Genomic DNA, 19,382 nt, shown 5'->3' on the forward strand with positions numbered 1-19,382 from the left:
TTTCCAGCCCCCAGGCCTCTGTATGTCCCTGGTCACTAGCTCCCGTCCACCAGTCTGACTTGGAGTTCATTCTTCCTTTTTGGTACCTCAGGATTTCCATTTTCCTGGTTTCATTCTGTGATTATTTAAAATAATTTCTGTTAGATTCTTATCCAGTAGTTTTCCGTGTTTGAGATGGGAGGATGAATTTCCCATGTCACCTCAGTCTACAAAATTGACCAGAAGTCCATCCAAACATAATATGTAATGTGTAAATGAACCAAGATTAGCAGATGCTCAGAAATGATAGAAATAATCTGGCATTACATTTTTTTTTTTTTTCTCCTATAAAATTACTTAAGCTTTTAACTTCAGAAAAGACCTAATCAATTGTTCGGACCCTTGAGTACCAAGTAAGTTAAATACATATTGACCTTGGAAGAACAGGGAACTCCTTAAATACCTGATATCACAATGCAAGTGTCCTTTGATCGCCTCTTCATAGCCTTGTAAGCAGCATCGGCAATGGCAAAAAGATGCGGAGGTCTCTCGTACAGTTCACGCCCTTTGTACTGCTCGATTGTGTCTCTCCCATAGATGTTCAACAACTTGTAGGGATTCACAGAGACCACGACTTCCCCAATGAATGTGTAGATGCGCCCTTTTTCAAATCTGCACAGAAGCCAAAGAAAAGGAAGATGGAGATGTGGTTATACAGAGATGCTATTTCTTTCCTATGAGTCTCTCATTTCCAAGAAAATTTCCAAGAAAATCCAAACATCCCAGGGACTATTTCTGAAGTGACAGTTCTGAGTTTACTTTTAGAGATAATGCTTGAGGCTGGGTTCCTTTGGATGCTACTGGTAGAAAAGACCAGCAGGGGTTAGAAGCCAAGAGAGAAGAAAGAATTTAATACTTTGGAGGCTGGGGATTTCCTAATTTCCAAAATTCAGAAGGGTAAGAAATAAAAAGAGTTGAAGACAACCTTAGAGCTCTAGGAGGAAAAGATAACAGAAGCCGGAGCAGGTCTTGAAATCCATTTAGTCAGATTTTCAGTTGTAAAGAAAATTGTCCAAATACGTTTATTTCTTCTCCCTCTTGAAATCCCACTAAAATGTCAGTAAAGGAATAAAATAAACACAGCAAAATCCATACCAGAGAGAATGGTAGAGGAGACATTTCTGGCATAAATCGAATTCACTTTTTAAAAAAATGACTGCCTAAAATTCCACAGTGCAGCTATACCCTTATTTATTCAATCATCCCCCCATCCTTCCTGCTATTATGAACAATATTGTAGAAAGTACTCTTGGCACATAATCTTACAAATCAGTGCCTTTATTTCTGTGAAACGGATTCCCAGGACTGGGATAGCTGGTTGAAAGGTACGTGTATTTTAAGTATAACATGATCCCACCACTCGCACATTTAAGAAGCTAAAAATCCACCCTGTATATGTATATGATATGTATATAAATTGTACATATATTTTGTAAATGATTACATAAGCATGGAAGGCTGCATATTATGTCTTAGGGCGATGAGAAGGAAAGCCAGAGGAACTAAGAAAAAAAAACCCCAGCATACATGATATGACTCCAATTGCGCAAAATCACATGTCTATATTTGCAAAGAAAAAATTCAATATAAAATTTAGAAAACCCATATATATTTACCATCGACACATTAACTCACACATATAAACACATATGAACCAGAGTGAGGCCAACACCCAAATGGACGTTTCTACACAAGTGGCTGCCACTACACTCTCCACCTGCCGAGAGGCACAGGCAGAGAGAGCTCGCTTCCAAGAGCTGGGAGAAGGGAACACCAGGACGGGAGAATGCTGGTCCATGGACAGCGGCCGGGTCTCTGAGCACTCCTGTTGTAGAGTCACAGCAGCAGAGAAATAACTAAAGCATTTGAGACCAAAGGGTGATACCCTTAAACACCCTTTACACTGGAATGAAGGCTGTCGGCTATAATTAGGAGTGGAAACAGACATGCTGATAATGTCAACAATAAATAAAGACCAAGATTTTTATCAAGTAGTTAGTGTATGTTTAAATAAGAGTTATTGGCCACTTTAAGGTTTTCTGTGCATTTTTCTCCTGTGGTTTTCCTTTGCATCCTCCCCGCTGTTGGACAGAAAGTTTACATGGTAGCTAAATGCACCAACCCTGGAATCCCTGACACCTGAGTCCAAAGGTTCACACTGCAAACTTAAGAGCAGCGAGCCTATGAAAGCTGCTTTAACCTCCATGAGTTTCAGCCTCCTTCACCTGTAAAATGGAGATAATTATACCCTTCCCTCCCTCTGGCATTTAGTACTTAAAAAAAAAAAAAAAAAAGCAATTAATCTTATGCATCCAATTATGTTCTGCATGAAGGAGATTTTTAATGAATGCTTTTATTTTATTAACATTGCTATGAAAATCACGGCAATCCCTACACACGAGGAATTAATGCAGTGATCCTAATTTGATTCCCTGCCTCAGCTGTCAATCAACATGAGTCATAAGCAAAATGTCTACATAACTCATGTTCAAAGACCCACAAAAATAATAAGAAGCTAAGCCTTTCTGGCTTAACCTGAAAATTTGAAGGACATGCTCTACAGCCATCTTCAAAGATAAGAATTGAAAGGACAAAATTCTTTAGTTTAAAAAAAACACTGTCCAAACAGAAAAGTAAAGAGAAGGAGAAGGATGTTAGAAAAAAAAAAAATTGCCTCATGAGTCTGGAACTCTGTGACTAAGAGACAGCAAATAACATATGAGATTAGAATGTCGTTCTAAGATTCCAGGTCCGTCCAATCATGTACTTTCTCTGAAATTCCATTTTATTTCAAATAGAATGTTTTGTTTATCAAAACTTCTGAGCATCTTTGTAAAACACAACAGATAAAACCATCCACTGAGTAGCTATGAACTTGAAGACAGTGGCAAAGGCTTAACAAAATATGATATTAAATACAATGTTTCAGCAGAAGTTTGGTTGTTAAAGACGAAACTTTCAATTCGGTTAGGTCTCAAAATCACCACTAGATGGTGTCAGCATACACCTTAACACCAACCCAAGATTTCCGTTTGCTTTGGAGCGCCTCAGGGTATGAAGTAAGCAAGCACTTAGGTAATCCTCACCTCTCTGGTTTGCCTCTAGGAGGAATGGCAGTAATTATCCTAGATGACAAATGCGTGATACCACTTCTTACAAGGGACCAAGGAAGGCATTTCTAGGACCTCTGTGTGCAAACCTTTTATGACAAACTTTTATCATTCATTCTGCATAGTTGAAATATTTCAGGTTTTCATTATTCAATAACTACTTTGTGTCAGGCACTGGGTGTGACCCTGGGGATTAAAAAAGGAAAAAAGAGCAGGGAAGTATTATAAATACTAATGACATAGTGTGATAGGTGAGATACTAAAAGCAGGTACCATGGTGGCAAAGATCACAAAAAATGCCTTGTGATATGGAACCCTGAAGGGTAACATACAAACTACAGTAAGGCACACAAGTCTTCTGTGCTCTGGCCTCCACATTTCTCTCCACTGGACCCTCCTAACTCCCCACACACTTCCACACATCAACACGACTCCCACCCCTCCAGCCCAGGTCACTCTTGCTCTCACATTAAGGAGCTAGTTACAGTTCCCAAGGCCACCATGCCTGCATGGTTTGCCCACGGGGTCCATTCTGCCTAGAATGCCCTTCTCCACCTGCCTCTTCTTCCCCCCTCTGCTTGGCAGATTCCCGCACCTTCTTCAAAAGCCTGAAACTCAGCTCCTCGAGGAAGCCATTCTTGGTACCCATCCACAGCACTAGGGCTACTATAGTCTTCGCTCTGTTCAGATTTTTGTTTTTCCCCTTTGAAACCTCCCACATAGTGAAAATAGGTTAACAGCAATTGATTTTTAAAACAATTTCTTTAAGGAGTTTATTAAAAATATGTATTGAACGCGCTGGATATTTTCACTGGCTTCTGAATGAAACAAAGAGGTTCTAAAAAGTTTTTGAATTAGTGAGTAGCGGTGGAGAAAATACCAAGGTTATGCCTCTGGAGAACAACAGTCTTTTGTATATTAATTCTGAAACATCTATTATTATTATTTTTAAATTAATTATTTATTTATTTGGTTGCTTCTGGTCTTAGCTGCGGCAGGCGGGCTCCTTAATTGTGGCAGGTGAACTCTTAGCTGCGGCAGGCGTGTGGGATCTAGTTCCCTGACCAGGGATCGAACCAGGGCCCCCTGCGTTGGGAGTGCGGAGTCTTGACCACTGCGCCACCAGGGAAGTCCCTGAAACATTTATTTTTTACAAAACATAGCCTCGTTAATTTGCACATGTGCTTCTATAAAAGATTACCTATAAGTCAAGATGTATGCAGCTCCCTCAGATCAGACATGGACAGACTATGTGTACAACCCTACAGAGAAGTATGACACTGGGGGTGGGGCAACCCACACAAAACAATCCTAAAGATAATGAAGTGCTAATTGCGAACATGAACTTAAGCATGAAGGCAGAACCATGTGGCAAGGTTAGAAGTACGGGAAGGAGGCTGGCCTAACCAGAGCAGAAAACTTGTACTAGGGAATGTCAGGGAACAGTTGGAAAAGTAGGAGGGAGTCAGATTTGATATGACAGGATTTTTTTTTAAATTGAGGTATAATTGACATGCAACATTATATTTGTTTCAGGTGTACAGCATAACGGTTCAATATTTGTATATACTGTGAAATGGTCACCACAATAAGTCTAGTTAACATCTGTCACTATACAGAGTTACAGATATTTCCTTGTGATGAGGATTTTTAAGGTCTACTCCCTTAGCAACTTTCAAATAGGCAACACGGCGTTATTAACTCTAGTCACCATGCTGTACATTACATCCCCATGACTTATTTATGACTGGAAGTTTGTACCTTTTGACTCCCTTCACCCATTTCCCATCCCCCCCCCGCCCCAACTCCCACCTCTGGCGATCACTAATCTGTTCTCTGTAACTATGAGCTTGGGGTTTTGTTGGTTTTTTTTAAGATTCCACATATGAGTGAGATAGTACGGTATTTGTTTTGCTCTCTGACTTATTTCACTCAGCATAATGCCCTCATTTCAAAAATGGCACGATTTCTTTCTTTTTTTAAATGGCTGAATAGTATTCCACTGTATATATGTACCACATCTTCTTTATCCATTCATCTCCTGATAGACACTTAGGTTATTTTCTGACACGATAGGCTTTGAAAACCAGACTGAGAAAGTCTAAATTGGATGTGACTGGAAACAAGAAAAAATGTGAAGACTTTTCTAGCTAAAGAGATCAATAAGGCTGGGCCTCAATGAAAGGAACAACCGTAGAAATGAGAGAAAGAGAAATCTGAGTTGTTTCAAAGGGAGAGTGGGCAGAATTTGAACACCTGCTGAACACGAGACAAAACTATATTTACCTTTTGAGTCGGGTGGAAGAGCAAAAGAAATTTATCTTGGATGATGAGATTCCAAAATGTACTCCCGAGGATTCTAAGTTCACCCACTAACAGAATTCAGCGTTACCCTTGATCAACTTCTTAAACTATATGAACTCTATCGCCAGGAGGAAAATTCTCTGTGAATAGTCTACTATGTACTTAATAATGTTTTTATTCATGAATAAATACTATTTATTTCATGAGAACACACGTTTCAAATAGGTGATGCTTAGCCACACGATTTGGCCCGTTTTCTTTCCCTTTTCAACGCAAAGGCAATCTTAAATTGCTTCGAATGTTCACATTTCTCAGGAATGTTCACCTACACACGCCATTTGTCTTTTTCTTTCTTTTTTTTTTTTTGTCTTCCGTTATCTCCTCAGCCAACTCCAATCTGGGTTCCTGTCCAGCACTTCAATAAACCTTGATCAAACCTCCCAAAGTAAGTTTCCAATGAATCTGCTAAATCCACTGGCTGACTCCTCATCTTACCGGTGTCCCAGCGGCATCTGACACTGACTCCCATTTCCTCCCCACATTCTTTCTTGGCTTCTGTGCGGCCACATTCTCTGGGTTTTCCTCCTCAGTCTCCTCTGCTGGCTGCTCTTTCCTAAAGATCTCTAAACACTCAAATTCTCTAGGGTTGGGTCCACTATCAACTTCATGCACCACCTAAGGGATGCTCATTTAAGGAGGCTGGAGTAATGATATCTGAGTCCTACTCTACCCTCTGATAATCAACAAGACAAAATAAAACCAGAAAATAAAACTTTACCTATGAGGAAACAGAAAACTAGCTACAACTCGGAAACACAATCTGTGAAGAAAGGGTGTGAAGTGTTGGAAAACGAGCCCTCATGGAAGAAGGCTGCTAAGAGTGAGCGTGTGCCTCTGCAAAGCCCAGGCAAGTCCTCCAGAAGTGGCTGCAGTCCCTAAGTGGCCAAGGCAACTGTCTTTTGACAAGAACGGCAGGGTCTCAGGATGCAGGTGTCTGCGGAACAAAATGGGTCCCGTTTGACACTTTTGAATAGCTGCAAGGTGGAGCTACGTGAAGCAGTGAGTAGAAATTATTCAATATGTTTTTGCAAAAAAGCAGACTGTCAGAATAGAGAGGAGAAAATGAACAAGTAGATACAACTGCTCTACGGCAGGTGATCTTCATAAATGAGAAGAGGTAATGCTAACTCACCTCCCAGGAGTCTCACGGCGTACGTAAGGGACCTGCTTGCTAGTCAAGCAAACTTCTTGCCATTTCAGGGCAGAGTGTTGGCGAGAAGGAGTCTAGAAATAACAGATCCCAAGCTCAGCGATCTACTGGTCCTTCTACACACTATCTTTCAGCAACTAACCAACCCAGAATGAAACACACCTATTCAAAGATGGCAGTAATCAAAAGAGAAACAGAATGGCGCCCATGATAAGATGTTAAAGGAAAAAAGTAGGCAAAGAATTGGGCGGACAAAAAGCAGATCAAGAATACCCACGAGGGCTTCCCTGGTGGCGCAGTGGTTGAGAGTCCGCCTGCCCATGCAGGGGACACGGACGGCTTCGTGTCCCGGTCCGGGAAGATCCCACATGCCGCGGAGCGGCTGGGCCCGTGAGTAATGGCCACTGAGCCTGAGCGTCCGGAGCCTGTGCTCCGCGACAGGAGATGCCACAACAGTGAGAGGCCCACATACCGCAAAAAAAAAAAAAAAAAAAAAAAAAACCCACAAAAAAAAAAGTGTGCCATAAAGGAGAAAAATTATGAAAAAATACTTCTGCATGAAAGCAAAGAATGTAAAGAAAATATAGCCCTATAAACCAAGAGATCAAAGAAAACATTGTTAAAAAAGAGCAAAAGCATATTTAAACCCATTTTTTTTAAAGGAGATAAACTGAAAGAGCTCAAAGAAAAAAACCCCAAAGAAATGAAGGTCACGTTAAAAGACAAAGAAAAGGGGAATGGGCACTGCTGAAAATAGCCAGGGCCAAGAAGAAGGGGTAAAGAAATGTAAGCAAAATGAAATGGAAAAAACGAAATTCAAATAGAAAGAAGGAATTCTAGAAGTGGGAGACAACGGAGGTGACATAATTGGTATTCCTGAAGACTTCAGTATATGGCAGTGGTGACATCTCAAAACAGCATTGATACCAATAATAAATGTCAATAAATAGTGCTAGAAAATGAGCTAGCCACCTGGAAGAACAAAATGCAGACTATTAGTGTGGTGGCTTGAACTGTGTTCCCCCAAAAAGGTATGTTGAAGTCCTAATGCCTGGTACCTGGGAGGGTGACCTTATTTGGAAATAGGGTTTTTCAGATGTGATCAAGATGAGGTCATTAGACGGGCCCTAATCCAGTATGACTGGTATCCTTCCAAGAAGAGGAAAATTTCACTTACATTTAAGGAAATGCAAAACCAACCAACAATATGATACAATTTCTCACCTATAGATCAAGAGTTGGTTTTTTTTAAATTAATTAATTTACTTATTTATTCTTGGCTGTGCTGGGTCTTCGTTTCTGTGCGAGGTCTTTCTCTAGTTGCAGCGAGCGGGGGCCGCTCACTGTCGCGGTGCGCGGGCCTCTCACTGTCGCGGCCTCTCTTGTTGCGGAGCACAGGCTCCAGACGCGCAGACTCAGCAGTTGTGGCTCAAGGGCCTAATTGCTCCACGGCATGTGGGATCCTCCCAGACCAGGGCTCGAACCCGTGTCCCCTGCACTGGCAGGCGGACTCTCAACCACTGCGCCACCAGGGAAGCCCAGACCAAGAGTTTTATAGTGCACAATGTTATCAAGAATATGGAGTCGCAGGTATCTTCCCCATCACAGGTATCGTCTTAATTGGTCTGACCCCTTTCAATCTCCATACAGCAGGAGGCATGACCTGAAAATATAAATCTAACTACTCACTCCTATCCTTAAATCTCTTCCGTGGAAAACCTCAATGTCAGGCCAATCTGATATTGAGATACTGGCTCATCTCATGCCAACTACTGGTCACTGTGTGCTCTGGCTGAGAATAAAACAAATTCTTTCCCGCCGAAACTGCACCCCACCCCCATCATCTCACACCTACTTGTTTCCTTTACAGTATTTACCACAAGCAGTTTCTTGTTTATTGTCTGTCTCCAGGGGAGTACAGATCATATCTATCTTGATCATTGTTTTATCTTCAGCATGCAACATGCTCCTGGAACTTATAGGGGGTGGTTAAATATTTGATGAATGAAAAAATAAAGGAATGAATGAATAAATTCCTTTAGCCCACCTCTACTCCCTCAGAAAATGGTTTTACATTCTACTTACAGAGAAAATCCAGGCTATCAGGTGTGCAAAACTTTAAATCACCTGCCATCATTACCATTTTTTCCTATTTATATACTTTGTTTCACTTCTCTTATTTCCTTGTGACTTTCAAAAACTGGGGTGGGGGGAGTATTAAATATAGCAAGATGTCATCTAGTTAAAAATGGGCCATATCCCCATGACCCAGCGTAAAATAATCTTTCCCTTCATGTGGGAAACTTCACATAATCTACATATAAATAGCAATTTTTATTCCAGGAAAATATGATTGAACGGTACCTACTCCAACCAAGACAGGTTTTTTTTTCACTGTTAAGAGAAGGAAGTTACAAAATACATGGGGTTGACTTAGAATTGGAGATTTCAGTATAAATTTATGGATTATGGGAGATAAAAGGGGGGATGATGTATGTACACATACATTTCCTAGCTCCGTCTGCTGAGAGAGCTTAGAAGCAATGGCACCCAGATGTTGGCTTATAAATACCGTCCTTCTTAACTAAAAGGACCCAGGGCTCCTTGGAGGAAAAGCTGACTCCAGAGCTTGGACAGGGAAAATAGAAGATGAAACTGGAATAGCACGTTGAGCCAGAAAGTAGGGAAGTACTCAAGGAACAATGGGGACGTGTCAAAAGGCCAGAGCAGCGAGCTTGAATGGGCTCCTGGCCAAATCTAGGACCACATGAGCATTAAAATAAGTAATGTTAGGAACATTATAATCCTTTGGATAAAATAAGAGTCTATGAGTCCACACCGATGTAAAAAGCAAATAAGTAAGAGAAGGAAAAGCCCTTCTTTAGAGTGGAATGCCACTTAAGAAATACAGAAGGAATGATGTGAGTTAGAAAACGGTCCACGTATGCTAAATGAGGAGTTGAAGATGTGACTAGGAAGAGGGTATTTACACAGACTCAAAGGATCTCCCCACAAATCACTTATTCATTACAAAAGGGAAAGATAGTAACTTTTAGTGGAGAAACCTTATAACCACTTAAACCAACTGATCAAAATTAACATCACCAATATTGAAACAAACGAACGCATGTGCTCGTGGTGGTTAATCTGATATGGCAAGTTGACTGGGCCACAGGGTGCCCAGACGTTTGGTCAGACATTATTCTGGGTGTGTCTGTGAGGGTCATTTTAGTTGAGATTACATTAGAATCAGCAGACCGAGCAAAGCAGAGTGCCCTCCCCAATGTGCGAGCCTCATCCAACCATCGAAGGTCTGATTAGAATAAATGGGTAAGAAGGCATCCTTTCTGCCTGGCTGTCTTTGAGCTGGCTGGGTCATAGGTCTCCTGCCTTAGTTCACAGTCAGATTAGAATTTACACCATCGGCTGTCTTGGGTCTCCTGCTTGCCGACTGCAGGTCTTGGGCTTCACAGTGTCCAAAATTACACAAGCCAAAAACTGGTTACACACACACACACACACACACACACACACACACACACACTCTTATCCTGTTGGTTCTGTTTCTCTGGGTAACCTAAACCAACACAGATTTTGGTACCAAGAGTGGTTCCAGGGCTTCCCTGGTGGCTCAGTGGTTAAGAATCCGCCTGCCAATGCAGGGGACACAGGTTCGATCCCTGGTCCTGGAAGATCCCACATGCTGCAGAGCAACTAAGCCCGTGAGCCACAGCTACTGAGCCCATGTGCCACAAGTACTGAAGCCCACGCGCCTAGAGCCTGTGCTCCTTAACAAGAGAAGCCACGACAATAAGAAGCCCGCACACCGCAACAAAGAGCAGCCCCTGCTCACCGCAACTAGAGAAAGTCTGCATGCAGCAACAAGGACCCAACTTACCCAGAAATAAATAAATTAATTAATTAAAAAAAAAAAAAAAGGAGTGGTTCCAGAGGAACAGGATTTTAAGGATGAGTTCCCCCCCACACATCTTTCTTGGAGTATAATTGCTTTACAATGTTGTGTTACTTTCTGCTGTATAACAAAGTGAATCAGCTATATGTATACGTATATCCTCACATCCCCTCCCTCTTGCGTCTCCCTGCTACCCTCCCTATCCCACCCCTCTAGGTGGTCACAAAGCACCGAGCTGATCTCCTTGTGCTATGAGGCTGCTTCCCACTAGCTATCTACTTTACATTTGGTAGTGTATATATGTCAATGCCACTCTCTCACTTCATCCCAGCTTACCCTTCCCCCTCCCCGTGTCCTCAAGTCCATTCTCTGAGGCGTCTGCGTCTTTATTCCTGCCCTGCCACTAGGTTCAGCAGTACTGCTTTTTTAGATTCCATATATATGTGTTAGCGTACAGTATCTGTTTTTCTCTTTCTGACTTAGTTCACTCTGTATGACAGACTCTAGGTCCATTCACCTCACTACAAATAACTCAGTTTCATTCCTTTTTATGGCTGAGTAATATTGCATTGTATATATGTGCCACATCTTCTTTATCCATTCGTCTGTCAATGGACACTTAGGTTACTTCCATCTCCTGGCTATTGTAAATAGAGCTGCAATGAACATTTTGGTACATGACTCTTTTTGAATTATGGTTTTCTCAGGCTATATGCCCAGTAGTGGGATGGCTGGGTCGTATGGTAGTTCTCTTTTTAGTTTTTTAAGGAACCTCCATACTGTTCTCCACAGTGGTTGTATCAATTTACATTCCCACCAACAGTGCAGGACAGTTCCTGTTGCAGGATGAGTTTTCTGAACTGGTTCTGGGGGTTCTGGAATTGGCTCTCTAATATGATTAGATTTACAGCCACTAATGACTCTATTTCTAGTAGTAAAGAGAGCACTGGTAGTCCATGGTGTGATCTGGCCATAGAGATACATCAATATCTCCATCGCGGGGACTTCCCTGGCAGTCCAGTGGTTAGGACTCCAGACTTTCACTTCAGGGGGCACGGGTTCGATCCCTGGTCAGGAAACTAAGATCCCACATGCCGTGAGGCGTGGCCAAAATGTAAATAAATAAATAAAAAACTCGCCTAAAAAAAAAATCTCCATTGGATACTCCTAATCAACCTTTGTAAGAAACAAAGAGCTGGGTGACTATATATATTTTCAAACATTCTTGGAAAAGTAACAAGTATAGGAAGTTGGCTGGGAGGTCCTAATGTCCCTGGACGAAGTGGTGAATGAAAAGGATGCCCTCAGGGATTCAAATTCCCAGCTCAAGAGCCATGAAATGACCTGAAAGCTTCTATGTGTGCCCTGAAGGAGAGCTGCGTCTCCTGTAGCCTGGGGACTGAGAACCCAGAGAAAGACAGTTCCTCCTGGTAGAAGGCAGTGAGGACACGGCCATCACTTCTGTGGTGTCTGCCCAAAACACACAACCCGAATCTAATCAGGAGGAAACACAAAACAACCCTAAGTTGAAGGATAGTCTACAAAATAAGTGGAAAACTTCACAGTCAAGAAAACAGACAAATGCTGAATAACAATCCAGATTAGAAGAGATACAACAGGAACTCCCCGGCGGTCCAGTGGTTAGGACTCCATTTCCTTCACTGCTGAGGGCATGGGTTTGATCCCTGGTTGAGGAACTAGGAACCCACAAGCCACACAGCGTGGCTGAAAGAAAAAAAAAAAGAGAGATATAACAACTAAATGCAAGGTATACTCTTAGGAAGTTTCTTGTAGTATTCTTGAAATTTTCTGTAAATTTGAAATTATATCAAAATTAAAAGTTGCTAATAAAAATCCAACTTCCACTCTTCCTTATATAGTAGGTTTAAATTTTATTAATTTATTACTTTTGAATAGGCAATACGGACTCTTAGTAAAAGATTCAAAAGATATCAATGAATAGGTAGTGCAAAGTACTTCTCTCATCTCTGCCACAGCTTCCCTCATCAGAGGTAGCCACTGCCACTGGTTTCGTGTGAATTCTTCTAGAAATAGTTTAGGCATGCACACACATATGCATTCATGTAGTTTTTTCCATGGATGACTTCTGTCTCTCTAATTAAAACAATATATATCTTGGCAATGGTTTCATGTAAGTAAATAGAGAAAAGCCTCATTTTTAATGCCTGTATTTCATTACAGGCATTAAAAATGGGTGAATATACAATAAAATATTTAATTGATTATTACCAATCGTTTGTTACGATTGAACGAACGATTCACATGAACAATGCAACTATATATATAGTGGCATATATTTCTTTGTGCATATGTGTATATGCACTTGTAGAAAACATTTCTAGAATTGAAATTGGTAATTCAGAGGATTATCTGCAATTTACCTTTATGAATTACTGCCAGATTATTTTCCAAAGAAGTTGCAGTAATTTAGACTTCCACTTACAATCTATGAGATTTCTGTTTCCCGGGTGTGCGTTTTTTCAACCAATGATGCCGGCCCATTTCAAAAGGACAGCCTATATTGCAGTTTTATTTTCAAAGTACACAAAACTTTGATCCCTTTCTTTACTGGTGTACCAAACTTATGCAACACTCATTAGCTTACTGTCAACTTTAATACGGCTCAGTTCACCTTCCCCAGCTCTTAGGGGAGAATCTCTCCCAAGGGTGAAGGCATCTTGTTTCTGCTTCTGGAAAAATCATGGTCTCTATGTGATGGAGCCAATTCGTTTTATCCCCTTTGTTACGGTATGTTCCTGAGATGGGCAGGGACTGTGTTGGAAAGATTGCGAGCTTTAGAGTTATACGGCCCTGGAGCCCTGGGTTTGAATCCTACTCCGCTAGTTGCTGATTGTGTGTTTTCATAAACATGTGAGTAACTAATAAGCGCCGTGTGCCAGGCACTATGCCAGGAGCCTGAGTTACAAAGAATAAGGCATGGCATTGCACTAAAAAGTTTACATAAACAGACAAGGCCATGTGGTAAGCATAATGAAAGAGAGTTTAAAAGTTACATAATTTAAAAAATCATTCCCTTCTTCCCTCCCTCCCTCCTTCTTTCTCTCTCTCCCTCTCTCTCCCTCTCCCTCCCTCCCTCCCTCTCTCTCTCTCTCTCTCTCTCTCTCTCTCTCTCACACACACACACACACACACACACAGATACACACACACACATGCTGTTTCAGAAAAGATTTAAGGCAACAACAAGATAGAAAGGATGGTATGGAAGCTGAGAGAAAAGATACTTAATCCATCTCTAGCAGTGGGAAGGTTCAAAGAAGGCATCCTAAAAATTAAATTACTTGACATTTCAGCTATTTATGTGATTATACAACCTCCATATAGGTAATTCTAGGCACCTCTTGGTTTACACTGCCTTACGAGCATCTGAGATAGGATGGATGCTCTATGTTGACTTTTTATTAACACACTGCAGCCTTGGAAGAGAAGGCCTGAGCATATACCACCTCAGCCCCCCAGTGCAGCACACAGGCCTGCCTAGACCTTCACAGCAGACAGAAGGGCGCATTAAGAAAGCATGCTCTGGAACCTGACAGCGGTTTAGCACCAACCAGCTCTATGATTACGGGCAAGTGATCATACCTCTCTGCTAGAGAGGGTCTTTCTTCCTCTGAAGGGTGGGACAATGCTAGTATCTACCTCACCTCCCAGGACCGTGATAAGAAATGAGACACTCCACCGTGGACCCCGAGGCACACTACTGGCACGTGGTGCAGGAGACCAGGTCCTATTTTTACCGTGAGCGGCGCTGCCAGCCCTCTGAATGGCAGGAGGTGTCTTTCCCCCGCTCGGGTCCCATTGCCCCCGCTTGCTGCATCTGTGCTGTGCTACGTTTATCCTCAGGCAAGGGTCACTTTTGTTAGTGGAATGAATCGTGGTCCAGCTAGGCATCATGGACAGAAAGGCGTTCTTCTAGGACGGACCCTCTTAAGCCAAAACCCCTCCATAAAAACGTTTAGGCTTTTCCCAGGATATAGGAAACTAGCTAGGGCCAGTGGCGGTGGTGTTATAGGCTTCCCGAGTTCATCTCTTGGTTTTCTTCTCCAGAGCAACATCCCTTCATGTGAGCAACACCAAAGCTAGTCATCCAGAAAGTGTGGTCTGGAGATGCCTGGCTGAATTATTCATTCATCTCCTTCCTCCCTTCCTTCCTTTTCTCCCCTTCCTTCCTCCCTTCCCTTCCCTACCCTTCCCTCCCTATGGAAATAATTTATTTCTGATATATACCTTTTAAGATTATGATTGCTTTTTCAAAACACAGTTCTATTACATAGTAAGGCATTCCTTGTAGAGAAATAGTAACTTTAAATGTTCTTACTGCTGTCTTTATTTGCATTCATTCATTCACTCAGTAAATCATTATTAGTGCCCAGGTTCTAAGCACTATGCTGCGAGCCATGGGTGGAGGAACAAACAGGCAGACCTGTCCCTGCCCCAGTGCAGGGTAACGAGAAGGACAGCACCTCAACAGGGGTGTGGGGAAGAGGCAACAGAATGTACACTGCATGGGTGGAGGGGAGAACGCGTGCCTGAGGAATCCAGAGCGGGACAATGTGACCACAGCAGAGACAGCAAGGGGGCAGTGATGCCAGGGGCGTGAGGGGAGAGGCTAGAGTATGCAAGCCCCGCAGGCACATCGCAGGGGTTTGGGGCTGTATCTCAAGGGGCAGGGTTGTAAGTATTGACCACATTTGCTTTTTTGCAAGCCCCCTCTGACCACGGGGTGGAAAAGAGCGAGTGCCTGGTGGTGGAGCAGTGAGGATGCTTCTGCATCAGCCCCAGGAAGGGATGACCAGGGCTTTGGTTGGGACAGAGCAGTGGAGAGACGGAGCGGCTCACAGGCTTGAAGAGCAGATGCAAAACTGGTGCGACAGGATGACTTAGACTGGACGTGAGGGGTGAGAAAGAGGGAGGGGTCGAGCCTTCTCACATCCACAGCTGAGCAGACCACGACGCTGCTTGTGAACGAGAACGGGGACAGCGGAGGAGGAGCAGAATTTTAGGAGGTGACCGGGATTTGGACGGGCTAATTCCTGGGGACAGCCAACTGAAGACGTTCCTCTTCTTTCTCTCACAATCTAATTAAATCTGATCCCTTGGACACAAAGGGAACAACACAGAGGGTGGGAGAGTATTAAGAAAACAGAGAGGGGGGACTTCCCTGGTGGTCCAGTGGTAAAGAATCTGCCTTGCAATGCAGGGGAGGCGGGTTTGATCCCTGGTCAGGGAACTAAGATCCCACATGCCGCGGGGCAACTAAGCCCGTGCGCCGCAACTACAGAGTCCATGCGCTCTGGAGCCTGCGTGCCACAACTAGAGAGAACCCCGAGCGCTGCAACGAAAGATCCCGCGTGCTGCAATTAAGATCTGACGCAGCTGTACACCTGAAACTAACACAACACTGTAAACTGACTATACTTCAATAAAATTTAAAAAATAAAAATTAAATTAAAAAAAAAAAAGAAAACAGAGAGGGCAGCCAGAAATCCTTACCTGTCACGGTGGGCAAACATTGCCAGGGGACCACATGCTCTACTGCCCAATTTAAAATCAAGAAAAAGATTTTAAAGAGAGAGTAGATATCTGGATTCTATTTAAAAATTTTCACTAACTGAATTTGGTCATGTCAAGTTACTCAGTGATTCTCCTTTCTTGGTAATAAGAAAACACTAGAAACAATCCATAAACCCACTTCCATAAAGGCTATCTCCTAAGGTCCCAGGCAATTTGGTTAAAAATGAAAATACAGTGACTGGCTCTCAGTACACTGTCTAAATCTCTTGACTATGAAAGACACTTTTACCAAAGATCACAACTCATTCACCTGGCAAAAGGAAACAGAGCATTTTAAGGTATAGCTCAATGAAAACAAGATAAGTCTTGAGAATATAAAACATAATCTGTCAAATACCGCAGTTGGGTTGACATCAGTAAATGGACTGCTTTTCAGTTTGTGTTGCTTTGCCTGCTGGGGTGTCTGGAAAGGTTCAAATTTCAAGTCGGTCAGCATCATGAGAAGGATACTGCCCACTCACAGGGCACTCAGCCAACCAGCCACTTTACAATAGGTGAGTCTCTACTACTACTGGTGTCAGGACATGTCCACACAGGGTAGAGAGTCACTGTTAGGTCTGGAGCACCTGCACCTTCGACACACTGTTGAAAATGAATCTGAAATGGCCACATTTTGAACTTGCAAGGAAAACTGCTCTTCCCATGAGATCATAAAAGGTCTGTAAGCTTACCAAACCTGCACCATGGAACTCACATCACCTGTTTTGGTCATCTGCCACCCTGTAGCTTTTAGGTAGTATTTAAATATTTAATTGACTGATGTTCCTCAAATCCTAGTGGAGGAAATACAAAGATGGGTGAACTGAACCACAGTAAAGTCACTATAAGAGACTATAAGAGCCCACAGAAACTAGAGACCCTCAGACCAAGAGAAAGGATGCTCAGATATTCAAATAATATTAGTAAAAACAAAAAACGTAAAATCAGTAAAAATGAAAAACAAAACAAAAAACTCCCATAATAAAGATGTTATGGGGCTTCCCTGGTGGCGCAGTGGTTGAGAATCTGCCTGCCAAGGCAGGGGACACGGGTTCGAGCCCTGGTCTGGGAAGATCCCACATGCCGCGGAGCAACTGGGCCCGTCAGCCACAATTACTGAGCCTGCGCGTCTGGAGCCTGTGCTCCACAGCAAGAGAGGCTGCGATAGTGAGAGGCCCGTGCACTGCGATGAAGAGCGGCCCCCGCTTGCCACAACTAGAGAAAGCCCTCGCACAGAAACGAAGACCCAACACAGCCATAAATAATTAATTAATTAAATTTTTTTAAAAAGATGTTATGTATCTGACAATGTCAGCGTATGACTGCATCACAATAGTACTATTTAGCTATGAGATGCTGACTGCCTGATAATGACAGGCATGAAGATCTAGACCAAAGATAAAAGGGAAACTGTCTAGGACTTCCCTGGTGGCACAGTGGTTAAGACACCATGCTCCCAATGCAGGGGGCCCGGGTTCGATCCCTGGTCAGGGAACTGGATCCCACATGCATGCTGTAACTGAGTGCGCATGCCACAACTAAGGAGCCTGCCGGCTGCAACTAAGACCCAGCACAACCAAATAAATAAAATAAATATTTTTAAAAAAGGAAACTGTCCTATTAATGAGATGACAATATTTTCTCTTCCAATCGACAAGTAACAAATATAATTTATCCAACACAGGGCTCAACTGTTACATATTTATTCCTTTATATCCATTTCATTTAAAAATGATTTTTGATTACAGTAACATTTGTCTACCTGGCATGCCTAGGGAAGCAGTTAACTCCATTTTGCCTTAACCAAGGAGTTAGCCTATTTATAAACCCAACACTGTTCAGGAAAATGAGTCAGAAAACTCTTTGGTAAGAATGCACAATTACATAAATGAATAACAATTAAGCATTTTGAATAATACTATAAACCACTTAAACCACAGTACTGAACACTCCTAAAAAACACATAGATAAATCCCAAAGATGTCTGAGGACTGAAACTAAATAGGGTAAACTTGGGATTCTTTTTTTTTTGAATGTTTAGTTATTAAGCATTTTAAAATTTTTTTTTAATTTAATTTTTATTTTATATTGGAGTATAGTTGATTTACAATGTTGTGTTACTTTCAGGTGTACAGCAAACTGATTCAGTTATACATATACATATATCCATTCTTTTTCAGATTCTTTTCTCATATAGATTACAGAATACTGAGTAGAGTTCCCTGTGCTCTACAGTAGGTCCCTGTTGATTATCTATTTTATATATAGTAAACTTAGGATTCTTATCCCACCCCACCCTCAAATTTACACTGGTAGGAAGCCCCTCTACCTTACCTGTACCCAGGTATCCTGCTCCCTGGGCTCCCTGGGAGACAGGAAAGCTAACAGACATACCCTGTCACTTTTTCACAACTATGCCTAATTTAGTAAATGACAGAACACCTAATCAATATACTGTATCACTTTTCAAAAACTATAGTTCCTTATCCCGGTTTTCATAACATGTGAAGGCTTTGCGATTCAGTCTTGCGTCAACCAGGTAGGCAGCTTTTGGGTATAAGCTGGGTGGTAGCTGTGTGGCAGGTGACACTGAAGAGAAACAAATGGCTCTGTAGCCAAGTGAATGAATTATTTCCTTTGTAAACGCAGCTGTTTTTTGTTTTAAATACACCTGTTTATTGAACTTAAACACCTGCATTAAGTCAATAAACAAAGTCACACTAAACTTATATTTATTGTGCGCCTGTTGTATCAAGAACTGCGTTAGATATTTTTCATGTATGTTGCTAATCATATGTTTTTAAATATTAACAGAAAATCTTCCCAAACCTTCTGTTGACGTCACATGCCCAGTTACAGGTAAGAAGAAAATTACCAATATATTTAAAACAATCTCCTAACCATTATCTCTCCTTGGAGAAATGTGAACCACAAAGCAAAGCTTTCATTGGCCTGGGAGGGAGATCTGTTTCTACTACAGAGGGGTTTCATAAGAGTAAGGAAACTGGAAATTTGTCCAGATGCTCCTAAGTTATGTGTTCAGCTATTGTTTCTGTTGGGGTGAATTAACAGCCGCCACTGAGCAGAGGATTTTAAAACCAGCAAAAATATTTACTGAATGAACGGCCAGAAACTTTGTCACCTGGCTCTCTCCTTGGCTTTCCTTGTCAGAAGTCTGCAACATCTATTAAGGTCACGTCTCCTCATGTAA

General features: G+C 42.1%; 1 protein-coding gene across 3 annotated transcripts in view; it reads right to left on the reverse strand.

Annotated features, from left to right (window-relative positions):
• MYO1D (myosin ID) overlaps positions 1–19,382 on the reverse strand; it is a 344,440-nt gene that overhangs the window by 249,508 nt on the left and 75,550 nt on the right. For all 3 annotated transcript variants that reach the window (XM_029211074.1, XM_029211073.1, XM_029211075.1), the window contains exon 2: positions 443–651. In XM_029211074.1, coding sequence (XP_029066907.1) covers positions 443–651 — 209 coding nt within the window. The remainder of the gene's footprint in view (positions 1–442; positions 652–19,382) is intronic.

Source organism: Monodon monoceros, unplaced genomic scaffold (assembly GCF_005190385.1).
Source record: "Monodon monoceros isolate NGI ecotype Baffin Bay Population unplaced genomic scaffold, NGI_Narwhal_1 Super_Scaffold_9, whole genome shotgun sequence".
In the NCBI taxonomy this organism is placed as follows: Eukaryota; Metazoa; Chordata; class Mammalia; order Artiodactyla; family Monodontidae; genus Monodon; species Monodon monoceros.